The 13,251-nt window shown below is 37.9% G+C and overlaps 1 protein-coding gene across 8 annotated transcripts in view; it reads left to right on the plus strand.

Moving 5' to 3' along the window:
- The window catches only part of TSPAN12 (tetraspanin 12), a 93,343-nt gene that overhangs the window by 57,330 nt on the left and 22,762 nt on the right, over nucleotides 1–13,251 (plus strand). For 7 of the 8 annotated variants that reach the window (XM_074315668.1, XM_074315667.1, XM_074315674.1 and 4 more), the window contains 2 exons: nucleotides 6,677–6,751; nucleotides 10,810–10,917. In XM_074315668.1, coding sequence (XP_074171769.1) covers nucleotides 6,677–6,751; nucleotides 10,810–10,917 — 183 coding nt within the window. The remainder of the gene's footprint in view (nucleotides 1–6,676; nucleotides 6,752–10,809; nucleotides 10,918–13,251) is intronic. The other variant, XM_019750029.2, reaches the window with a different exon arrangement.

Consider the following 13,251-nt stretch of genomic DNA (forward strand, 5'->3'; position numbering starts at 1 on the left):
GTTTCCTGGAATCCAAGTCATTGTCCTCCTTTCTTTAGTCTCATTTTAGGGAGACATCTTCCAAGTTTACTGAAAAAGCAAATATAGGAGATAGATTTTTTTAAAAGCCTGTATGCTTAAAAATGGCTTTATATGTGTACCCTCACATATCAATATTGCTGGCTGTAGAATTAAAGGTTAGAAATCATTTTTTCCTTAGAAATTTGAAGAATCTCTTCCACTATCCTCTAGCTTCCAGTATTGTATCCAGTGTTGTTTTGGTTTGATTTGAGCTTTAAATCTTTGTGGAAAAGGTATGTAAATGTGAACTTCAATTCTGTTTCCAGTACTGTACTTTATCCTCTACTGTACCTACTGTCCTCCAGTCCTGACACTCTGTTTTACTGTTTCCACAGAATAACCACGCGCCCCTCAACTTCTATATTGGTGGGAGTGAGTAGTCCCCTAGCTACATAGAATGGACAAGGGACCTGAGAGTTCTAACTTCTTCCTAAACAGGTTTTCAACAAGTCATCCTTTTTTTAGACCTACCTTCATCCACTTTCAGAAGTATCTGGGGCTGCCAATACCTGAACATTTTGGGGTCTTTGTAATGTCAATCAAGTTGTTCTCAACTTGCCCTGCTACTGGTTAAACATTTGAAGAACTGCTGAAAGATTTGCCACTCTTTTTATCTTTTTTACATCTTCCAAAATATACTTGCTGTTGTGTCTTTTTCCTTTTCTTTTATCTATGGGTTTTATACATTTTAAAATATCCCATTATTGATGTTTTAGTGAAATTTCAAGAAGGAGAAGGGATAAAGGTATGTGTTTAGTCTGCTTTATTTAAGGGAGAATCCTGGGGGTGTCAGGGAACCAGGTCATTTTTATAAATAAATGTTTCTTTAAGAAAAGACCTCCTTGAAATTTTATTATTTTGTCTGTACACATATAATGAGATGAAACATTTAATAGGGGGAATAAATTCCATTTATTTCTATTGGGGGATACATCTACCTATAAGTCACCAGGGGCTTCTACAGGAAGGTGGGATTTCATGCCCCTCCCTTCCTCCTCAAAGTGGACACAGGGACTGGTAACCTATGCCGTTCTTGCTATTCTGTGGTTAACCTTAGTTTAAAATAACAGATGAATTGATTTCAGTATTTTTAAAAAAGAAATTAGATTCCCCACCCTCCACACCCTTCCTGCTTTAGTTTCCAAATAAAGATGTTTATAAAAATACCATCTATATTAGCACTGGACAGGGATTTTGCTTGTTGGATTAGATATCCTTTAGTGGTTGTGACTGATAGAATTAGGAGGAGGTAAATAGTTTTACTCACCATCATCCTCCAATCAGAGTTACATCTACTCAAGGAATACACACTAAGTACATGCTCTATGCCAGGCAGTATATTAAGTATTTAAAACATAATGATACCTCTTGTCCTCATGGAGGCTGTATTCTAACAGATACTCTGATATGGTTACAAATGGCTACCTTGTGGGTAGTGCTTACTATGAGACCACACTACCTGATGACTCCTTTGCACAATACTGCAAGGTAATTTTAACATCCTCATTTTGCAAATAAGGAAACTGAGGCTTAGAGGTTTGTTCAAGGTCATCCAATGGGTATGTAACAGCCAGAATCTGAAGCCAGGTCTATTTTATTTCAGACCCCATGTTCTTCTATTTGTATAGTTAAAAAAAATAGTCAACAGAGCAATTTCACCTACACTGTTTGATCTAATCTTCTGTTGTCTAACCCATTTTATTTTTTTTTAACTAAAGGTAATTATTCTCAGCTTGAGAGATTTGGTGAAAAAAAAATCACTAATTGCGTCATTTTGAGGATGTGTCCTATGATCAGCTTGCTTTGTTTGATGAATTTTTTTCATGAACATGTGTGTAGGGATAAAACTTATTTATAGAATGCACATTTTAGTTTAAGTACAGCATAAGAATTTAGCTATTTTAAGGAACTCTGTATTGAACAATTTTGAAGCAAATAAAATAGCTTGTAATGCAAATAATTACATACTAATTTCCTTGTATAAACACACGCTTTTTCCAGTCTTCATTTGTTTAAAATGTGTAGTTGATAGTAACTCAGGAAAGATGGGGAGAGTCTGTTCCTTTTCTTTAGCTATGTAAATTGTCTTAAATGTTTAAAGACACACTAAATTATCATAGTATAGTCCACAAAAAAGACACATCATAAAACAGAGAGGCAATATTTAAAACAGAAACGTGTAAGCAGAAATCAAAGGGAGTCAAATGATAATAAGAAACTCAGGGTTCAGGGAAACTCAGGGAAATCTGAAATTGTTTTGTTTTTAGTTGGTGAGCTGATCACTATTTCCACCGACATTTATCGACCACCTGCTGTGTGACTTGGGCACTGGGGATGCAATAATGTTTAAGAACAAGATCCCTGCTAGTCAGAACCGATGGGCTGGCAGTTAAATGTGATTGCGGGTGAGGCAGCCACTGGTTTAAAAGCCGAAGCCTCCGAGGATTGATGTACAGCAGACAGGGAAACCCTGATACACAGACAGAAGGAAAAAAAGTCAAATGGTAAAGAACAAGAGATAAAACACAGGAAAACACTGACAAGGAAGAAAGTGCAGGGAATGAAGCTTACATCCAGGCGAAAAGGACAAGTCAGCGTTGGATTGTATCTCACAAACGAGTTCAGAGTAGCATTTGGATAAGGCTTGGTGCATTTACAGTTGTTCAAACTATTTCCCATGTCTCCAGTCAACCTTATGTTAACAGTGAAGAGGCTTTATTTTTATCTTCGTTATGTAGATGAACACACTGATGCCAGGCAGTTTATGCTTTTGCCAAAGGGTCACAGTGTGCTGCAGAGCTGGGTTTGAACTTCAGTTTATGGCTCCGCATTCAGAGCTATTTCCCTGCCTTTTACCGTGTTTCCCCGAAAATAAGACCTAGCCGGACAATCAGCTCTAATGCATCTTTTGGAGCAAAAATTAATATAAGACCCCATCTTATTTTACTATAAGACCCGGTATAATACAATACAAAATATAATATATAATATAACATAACATAATATAATATGTAATACAATATAATATAATATAACACTGGGTCTTATATTAATTTTTGCTCCAAAAGCTGCATTAGAGCTAATTGTCCGGCTAGGTCTTATTTTTGGGGAAACACGGTAGTAGGATAGCACTCAAGGAGAAGAGTGGAGAGAGTTGCTCTACAAACTAGATCGGCACAGATCATCTTGTCAAACCACGTGTACTAGGAAAGTAAGAAGCATGAGAGGCACGTGGCAACGCCGTTGCAAGGTACACGCTCTCAATACTGTCGAGGACAACAGATGGATCTGTGGTGAAATGTGCTATGTGTGTACACTTCTGACCATAACAAAGCTCAGCGGGAGCTGTCACTTAATTCTTTGCTAATTTTGTTCCATTGAAACTATGGATTAACACTGTGTTTTATTGGTGCCTCACTCAGATCCAGCCTTTAAACCAAATAGTGGCAGAGTGATTCTTTGTGCAATAATCAATATAAGCATGACTTTATCAAGGACTCAGAGCTCACAGAAAAAGAAAATGTAGTTGTAAAAGGTTGATCTATGTATATTATATTAAGAATGGGTTTAACATTTAAAATTTTCCTGGGAATGAGAAGATTTGGATGTTTGGGTCTAATGCAATGACAACAAAGCAGATAGCTGACCATGAAGGGGCAGTGTCATTTGTAAAAAATAAATATTTTATTTGAATTAAATTTTAATTTTAATTTGTTCCAAGAAAGTTTTATAATATTGATGAGCTTGTATTTTCATTCTCAAGGTCAAATCTGTGCCCCTGAGTGTAAATGGAATAAAAACAGGGGAATTGTTTTATATGAGAAAACTTCCATCAAATGAGAACACTGGAAATCAGAAAGTTACAATCGTTTTAGAGTTTTTCCCAGGGGTCAAAGAGTTCCCAACTCATAGGGACCTTACCGTCTCCCTCCCACGATTGATGATCTCAGTTTTGAATTTGTAATGAGAGATTGTTTTAAATATATATGCTTTATATATGCAACCCTGGAGATGCTTAACTTATGTTTTACTAGCCCAGTGTAAAGAATTTAGGTTAGGAATCTGAGAAATGTAAACTAGAGTAGTTCCCACTATTCGTGGGGGATATGTCCCAAGACCCCCAGTGGATTCCTGAAACTGCAGACAGTATCGAACCTACTATGCTTTTTCCTATACATACATACCTGTGATAAAGTTTAATTTATAAATCAGGCACAGAAAGAGATTAACAATAACTAAGTTGAGAACTTTCACCTTTTCTCTAAAGGAAGCTCTATATGGCTTCTTTGTGGCATATCCGTAGAATTGCCAGCATCACTACTCTTAAGTTTAGGGGCCATTATTAAGTAAAATAAAGGTTACTGGAACACAAGCACTGCGATACTGCAAGAATCGATCTGATAACTGAGACGGCTACTAAATGACTAATGGTCATGGAAGATACAGAGCGTGGAGACCCTGGACAAAGGGATGATTCAGGTCCTGGGGAAGAGGGAGCGGGGCAGCTCGAGATTCCATCTCGTTACTCAGAAGGGCCCGTGGTTTAAAACATATGACTTGTTTATTTCTGGAATTTTCCATTTACTATTTCCAGACCATGGTTGATCACCAGTAACTAAAGCCGCAGGAAATGAAACCATGGGTAAGGGGGAACTACTGTATCCTATAGTGTAATTTTTCTCTGGAGTCTCACTCTTTCCTAGGGTCTTATCGAAGATAAGAAAATTGATCTAACATACAGTTATTGAACAGTTGGTCTCTTTGTAATGTAAGGTGAAAATACAGTATTGTTCGAGTCTAGCAGTCTCTTAGGTAAAGCATTAAAGAAAGTATGGAGAAAAACTGACTTGGAGAACTGTCTTCACAAAATTTCCTGTAATAATCACTTTAAGGCTAAAATCTTTAAGTAAGGCAACACTTGGAAATGGCCTGAGTGTATTGTACCTGACTGTGAGTACTACAGATGCTGAAAATACAAGTGCTTGTATGGTGGGACCCCCCCTTAAGAAAATACTACTTTATCTTTTGAACCAATTATTATATTTAAGCCACATTATTGTCTAAGAGATGACACAGTGATTATTCTTTATTTTTTAATATGAAAGAAGCAAATTAAAACTAAGAGTAGTGATTTCTATCTTTAAACCATAAGGGATACACCGTGGCAGTAGAAAACCAGAGTTTCTGTATCTTTTATTTCCCCCTACCCTTTGCTTGGCAAAAAGTATGAGCAGAGAAACTCAACATTCAAGTCTTGATGGCTCACAATCCTAAATCAGTCTATTTTCTTCCCATTTTCCTGTTACCATCCTAGTTCACCAATCTTCTGCTTAGCTGCTCTGATCACACCCTTACTTTTCTATGGGTCAGATTTCACAAAACAGCACACGGGGATGTGGCTCTTTGCACCTGTCAATGTCATCTACTTGCATCCCAGTATCCCCTCTGTGCTCCAGTTAACTGAGTTCTTAACTGACTACCTCACCCTGAAAGGTGGCCTTGCTCTTGATATTTCCTCTTCCCGGATTGCTTTCCCACAGATCTTCACAGCATCACCTTCTCCTTGTGGTTACTGACGCCTCTTAAAAATCCCGTCATCAAGAGGCCTTTCCTGATCACCCGGTCCAAGGATGTTCCCAACCCCTTACTATCATGTCACTCGGCTTTGTTTTTATTATTCCTTTCATGTAACACTTATTTATTGAGCACCTATTTTGCTTTGTGATGAGCAACACAGTCAAGTCCTTACGCTCAGTGGAACTGCATTCCAGTGAAGGGGAATAATCAATAATCGTCCCTCCTGGGCCCCTCCATCCTGACTTCGCCATAGATGGAGTGGAAGATTCCTGACAGCAGTGACATTACTTTCTATCTGTTGGAATTAGTAAAGAGAACTTCCAGAGAGCCCATTCTTTCTCACACATTTACTACTCACTTCTGTAAAGTTATCTCCAGAACCGGAGAGGTGGCAAGTTATAGCATAAAGAACAAGGCTGCAATGCTCTGGTCCTTCACAATTTACTATGTGCCTTCCTGAGCATGTCACATTATCTACTTTTTGTATTGTTTCCTCATTTGTAAAATGACGTAGTCCTGTACATTTCACAGGGTTCTTGAGTGAATTAATTATGAAATTACTTGATAGACAGAGTACTACTGTGTTTTCCTGAAAACAAGACCTAGCTGGATAATCAGCTTTAATGCGTCTTTTGGAGCAAAAATTAATATAAAACCCGGTCTTATTTTACTATAAGACCGAGTCTTTAATATAATATAATATAATATAATATAATATAATATAATATAATATAATGTAATACTGGGTCTTATATTAATTTTTGCTTCAAAAGATGCGTTAGAGCTGATTGTCCGGCTGGTCTTATTTTCGGGGGAACATGGTATTCAAATGACCCACTTAGGTGAGTGTTGAATGTTGTCTGCAGATGTCTCTAAAGCTGCTGAAATTTCTCCATCTACTCCTGACGGAGCTTCCCGGGTTTGTGCCTGTTTTCTTGTCCTTTGGATAAACAATGCTGAATAAGATTTAGCTTGTCTCTGATGACCATACTTTACTTTGATTGTATTCTAACAGCATTGATTTTCTGTTTTTCTACAGTACTTTGGAAGTTTACTTGTCATTTTCTGTGTAGAACTGGCTTGTGGTGTTTGGACATATGAGCAGGAAATTATGGTGAGTTCAAAATGGACTATAAGCACAGTATGAAACAATATCCAGTTCAGCCTTATAAATGAGATACTTTGGAGTAATTTAGGCACGCGGTTATTAATTGGAATGTTTATGCTATGTGATAACAGTGTATAGTCCCAATACTTCTGAAAAGCAACATTTTATTTTTTGTGTCTAAAGCATAGTTCCAAGCCATAAGGTGTAATAATATTTTGCAACAAGCTACACTACCTTCCACTTTAAGAAGTTATTTGAAGGGTTGCTGTGTGTTTACCCCAGTCTAGAAACACTCACAGTTTGATGTTTAGCTACATGAAAACAACTGTTTAGCTCTTTGTTGTTTTTTCATTTTAGTAATTGAAACCACTGGAACAACTTTTATATAGGTATGTTAGAATGGATGAGGATGAGAGTTTCTCAATCTTAAGACTGTAGCAGTCATGTTCGGTTTACCACTTGCACGTCACCCTTGCTTGCATTGGACATTATTACTTAGTTAATGTTTGTTCACTTCATTGGTGAAAATGGGTGCGTTTATTAGGTTGGTGCAAAAGTAATGGCGGTTTAAAAGGTTAACAATAATTGCAAAAACCACCATTACTTTTGCACCAACCTAATATATCACCCTGAGGTCCAACACCTTTGCGTGTCTGGATTGCTGGCCGTTTTCCTGGTGGCAGGTGAGATTTCCCCATTTAAGCATCGCAGAGTGATTCTGTTTCAGGAAGGTGATGCTTTTCAACCTGTAGTCCTCGGATTGTCTCCAGAAGGAGTCACAGTCTTAAAAATGTGCATGATGGGGCCCTAGGCCAGATCTGCTAAATCAGAGTAGAAGGAAGGCAGAGGAAGGAGGGGCAGAAGGCCTGGACATTTGCATTGGTGACAGATTTCCCCCAGTGAGTCTTCAACTTTTGAAAATCAAAGAGCTCTTAAGAAGAGAGGGAGATTATTTTGTACTATTTGTTTCTGAGAAACATTTCAGCAGCTGTGTAAGAAAATTGAAGTTTTTTACAGTACTGACACCGTTACTGAAGATTTGAGGGTGAATCTGCTACCGTTGTGACACTGTACGGTGACACCGTTGTGAATGCTGAGTGGGAATTGCAGACTAGTGGGTACTCTGCATACTCCAGTTTATATGTAAACGGTGCTTTGGCACCACCACACATCTGAATCCTTGTGAAAAGCCCTCTGAAGCGTTGCCCCAGGAGTATGCTTCCAGGGTATGACAACTCTCAGTTAGAAGAGAATCTTTATGGTTATTTATTTCTCTATTAAAAGTTGAAAAGTCGGGGCCAGCCTGGTGGCTCAGGCGGTTAGAGCTCCATGCTCCTAACTCCAAAGGCTGCCGGTTTGATTCCCACATGGGCCATTGGGCTCTCAACCACAAGATTGCCAGTTCAATTCCTGGAGTCCCACAAGGGATGGTGGGCTCCGTCCCCTGCAACTAAGATTGAACACAGCACCTTGAGCTGAGATGCCGCTGAACTCCTGGATGGCTCAGTTGGTTGGAGTGCATCCTCCCAACCACAAGGTTGCCAGTTCACTCCCACAAGGGATGGTGGGCTGCGCCCCCTGCAACTAGCAATGGCAACTGGACCTGGAGCTGAGCTGCACCCTCCACAACTAAGACTGAAAGGACAACAGCTTGACTTGGAAAAAAGTCCTGGAAGTACACACTGTTCCCCAATAAAGTCCTGTTCCCCTTCCCCAATTAAAAAAAAAAAAAAAAGTTGAAAAGTCAGGGCAGAGTCTAACCAATTAAATATGAAAGTAAGAATTTTCTTCAAAACTACATTTCCTATTAAACTAAGAGTGCTCTTGTCATCTTTGAGAATCATATTTTCCCTCCGTGCCCTAGAAATTTTGTATATTTAGAGGAGTGAAAAATTATTTTTTTCTAGGGACTCCATTTCTGTGTTTTATTTGTAAAGAGGTGGTCTTTTTATTTTTTTTCTGTTTCTTAGAAATACATGTATCTCTTTGACATTCAAGCAATAGATAGTAAATCGTATAATTAATTCTTGATCCCCTCACCTCAGCTTTGGGTTGTATTATTTTAATTAAAAGGTTTTTTTAGAAATGAGTTTACTATCTGTGGATTTTAAAAATGGTTTGTATGGTGTTTAAGTCCTACCAATATTTGATAAATCTCTTAAATTAAAACAAGTTCGAAATGGATTAATTTAAGGTATTTGAATGGAAATGTTTTGATTCTAATATAATTCTAAGAAACTTGAGGTAACTGAGAGGAATTCATCCTTGTTAAGATACTTTCTTCTATTCTGTTAAGGAGCCATCTACAAACATTTTCTCAGTATCACAGTGGTACTAGATGGGTGCATATCACCATTTCAGTTGAGGGCATACATCACTCTTTTGTATGTGGAAATCTTCTGCATTAAGTCACCAGGATAGAGCAAGGGCTGTTGAAAAGGAAAATGTGAAAAGTAGTCCCTTTGAAAAAAATTTGTCAGGTTTCTTTTTTGTTTTGTTTTGTTTTGTTTTTTAATGGCTTTTGTATTAATGGCAGTGTGAGTGAAAAGTGCCATTAAAGTTTATTAGCTGCCAAATTTTGCAGAACTCAGCTTTTACATAGAATGGGCTTTGTGCTCCGAGCTGTTCCCTGCAAGGAGCCAATAAATGTGTTTTCCTTTATGGCCAGGTCACAGTATTTTGTGCCAGAACCTCAGACTTGGATCGACTGTAGTCACAAGGGGGAAACAACTTGTATTTATTTTGGAAAATAAAATTAAAAATAAGACCGTCCTAATAACCAAATTAAGAGATTTGACATCAGACAGTCTGTTTCCCTGTTATTTCTGCTGTTTACACGTAGTCACCTCCTATTTATTATTACTTCTCTCAAGAAAAAGACCTGTCAATAATATTTTTTAAGATTATAAATAGCTAGAGAATTTATTTCACTTTCACTTATTTTATGCTTGAGAGGATATAAGATGTTAATAATTTAAAGTGAGTAGCTTGAACTTTGGTTAGTGCCTTGAACTTTGTTGAAGGAACAATGCCCAGTGAGCCCATTATGTAGGGAACAAAGTTGTGTGCCCACGTGTTGGAGTGTTTTCTTTTGTATTGTGCATTTCCAAGTAATGAAAATTAACAAAGGTAAAAAAAATGAAGAATTTCTGTGCTCAGGAATTTTTAAACTAGTCCTGTTGATATTACTGTGTTTTAAAATCAGATTTCCAAATAATCTAATTCTTGAGTTTGTGTCAAGCTTGCTTGTTTAAGCCTGGTCCATGTTTCTCCATACATCAGATGTGGATGTCTATGCAGGTTCTCAAGAGTTTCTTTCATGCTGCATGTGTGGTGAGCCTAGGGTTTGATGCCTCATTTTCTCCTGCGGCACTGTAGAAAAAAACAGTGACGTCCTGACTGGATGTGCTGGCTAGCTGTTATGTTGTACCTGAAGCTCTGTCACAATTAAACCCTCTGTTAAGGGACACGGAGCTCGGTGACTTGAGAATAGAAACACAAAACATCCTTTAATTTGGGAACTAATATTTCTAAAAATCCTGTATGCCTCTGAAATCCAATTTTTGAAAAGGTGTTTACAAACTTATTCCAGAGTGAGGCTTGACCTGAGCTGAACTTTTTCTCAATGCTTCTCCCTTTATTTAGTACTACCATAATCTGCAGTCATTTCAAAGAACAACAACTTTATAAAGTCAAAGCAAAGGTCATTTCTCAGCAGCCATCATTCATTATGAGGAGCTTCCGGTGTATCTGTAGGATACTTGTTTACTTCTTTTGTGATTTCCTTGAACTTGATATTGGCATATAATGCACTTGATATTGCATTAGTTTGCTTAACATGAAGTACCTCGGCATTTAGTACAAAAATCGACATGTGGAGATTGTTCAGTAAGTATTTGGTAACTCTGTGTTAACTTAGGCCCCATATATAAATTTAAAACAGTATTTGTCAAGTATGTGTACAAGACTATGAGTGATTTCGTTTGTGAATTTGTGAATGTAGGTGTGTCTGAGTGTGTGTCTTTGTGTGTTACAGTTGTTGATATTTTGCTTTTTATCTCCAGGTTCCAGTACAGTGGTCAGACATGATCACCTTGAAGGCCAGAATGACAAATTATGGCTTACCTAGATACCGATGGCTTACTCACGCTTGGAATTTTTTTCAGAGAGAGGTAAAAGCTACAATTTATGAGGTAGAGGGTATGAAATAAATGGCACACTTTCAACACAAATGTTCAAAGCTTTGGCTTTGGTCGCTTTCTCTGTGCTGAAAAGGGAAGCCTGTGATTCAGTTACCATTGTTGTGATTCTTTGCTGAGAAAGCCTTCAGGAACTGCAGGCTCTGCTTTTCTTCCCAGGTACACTGCCATTGTCTCTTCATTCCACACACTTCACATAGAGTTTAGAATTCCTTAAAATCCTTTTGACTAAACTACTGTCAGTTTTCCTTTTTCTGAGACTCGCTCAATAAATATCCAAGTTCTGTTCGAATAGATAATTTTTCACGGCTTACCTGTATTTTAAGCATCATTGAACATTTTTTAAATGATCATGCTCATTTGAGAATTAGGAGTCAATGTGTCATGAAAGGCATCAACATTCTAGTCAGCAAGACCGTGGTTCAAATCCTGATTGCCGCTAATGGTTTCATCAACTTTTATAATTTACTTAACTTTCTTAAGCCTTAGTCTCCTCACATGTAAAATGGGGTTAATGAAATACCTACCTTGTTGAGTTCTTGAGAAGATTGAATGAGATGATTTTGAGTTCATTTAACCTGTGGTTATTAACAGAAACATTACAAAGTATAGGTGGTTTTAGTTTTTCTTACCTAACTTCCACATAGCACTGAACGCAATCGTCTTCTCTAATGGGGACTATATTTAGGTGTTTAAAATCTGGTGACTGGAAGTTAGTCATAGATCTTGCTTCCAACCAAGCTTTTCTCCCAAGCGGTTTCCTTGTGATTGGTATGACATTTTCAGATGACCAAATATATCCGTTTCCTTTCATTTTATTTAGAGCTGGGTCACAAAGCATTTGAGAATCAGTGTCTTACATGATGGACATCCAGCTGTCTGCTCAGTTACTCTGTCTTGAATACTGGCCGAGGTTCAAGTTCAGAAAAATCTCCAAATCTGGCCCTTTGTGTTAGAGTTGTTGAGATGGTGAAAATTATCATTGTCACACAGATTTCCTGTTTATTTAAATGCTTCCTGACTTTGTTTGTTTACTGTTCATCTGTACTAAAAACAACATGAGGGAAAATAAGTAACACATTAGGAAATTTATAGAATGCTGTGTTCAGCTACGGCTCTGGGTAGAAGCTGCTTACTGCTGTTTATTTTCCGGGATTTGTGATGTAGACCATGACAATCCAGGTTAAAAAACAAAGCAAGTTTTTTTTTTTTTTTTCTCCTAATGGTAAGACAAGGAGCTTCCCTTCCACAGACAATGTACAAACACTGCGGATGATAGTACACGTATTTTTACATTTGCTACACAAATTCCCTTCTCTTTGTCATAGGGTTATTTCACTTTAGAGGCAGTGGTAAAGATCTCTGGGCATCCCGAAAGAGTGTTTAAAAGCCCATTGCACTGGTTTGCTAGGGCTGGGGCCATAATAAAGCACCACAGACTGGGTGGTTTAAACATCAGAAAGTTATTTTCTAAGAGTTCTGGAAGCCGGAATTCTGAGGTCAAGGTGTGTAGAGTTGGTTTCTTTGGAGGCCTCTCTCTTGGGCTTGTAGATGGCCGTCTTCTCCCTGTGTCTCCACACTGGCTTCCCTCTGTGTGTGTCTGTGTCTAAATTTCCTCTCTCTAGAAGGACATCAGCCATATGGGACTAGGGCCCACCCTTATGACCTTAATTTAATTACCTCTGTAAAGACCCTGTCTTTAAATCTGTTCACATTGTGGGGATCAGAACATCAACATGAATTTGGGGTCGCATACAATTCAGCCATAACTCTCCTCTTACAAAAGAAATGGTACCTCTGAAAGTGACATTGTCAAGCCCCAGTTTTCCTGACTTGTCATTCAGTGCGGTTCTGTGCCTGTCCCTCAATTTGGGGGACTCTCATGTAAGCCCTAGTAATGTTTATTTAATACCTTTAAAAAAAAACACTGCCTTTAAAAAATGTGTTTTTTTTTTTAACATAGTGGTTGGAGTATAAGGTCTTTGGAATAAACAGGCTCTGTGATCTTGGCCAGTTACTTGACCCATCAGAGTCTCAGTTTCTTTATATGTAAAATTGTGGTGGAATTTTCTAAGTTGGATGCCATGTTAGCAAGAGTGACCCTATCTTGATGCAATTTTAAAGGAAGCAGAAAAACTACAAGGAGATGTAACCCATAGTCACATGTAGCGTAATAATGGGTTTGCTTCAGGGAGTTTTCAAGAAAAGTTTCAATTCAGTATCTTCTGTTGATGAAGAAAAACAACTATGTAAAAAGGAAAAAATATCTCAGTGACTTATTAAAATTAAAAAAAATGTTTGGCACTG

Source organism: Rhinolophus sinicus, linkage group LG11, assembly GCF_036562045.2.
Source record: "Rhinolophus sinicus isolate RSC01 linkage group LG11, ASM3656204v1, whole genome shotgun sequence".
Classification (NCBI taxonomy): domain Eukaryota; kingdom Metazoa; phylum Chordata; class Mammalia; order Chiroptera; family Rhinolophidae; genus Rhinolophus; species Rhinolophus sinicus.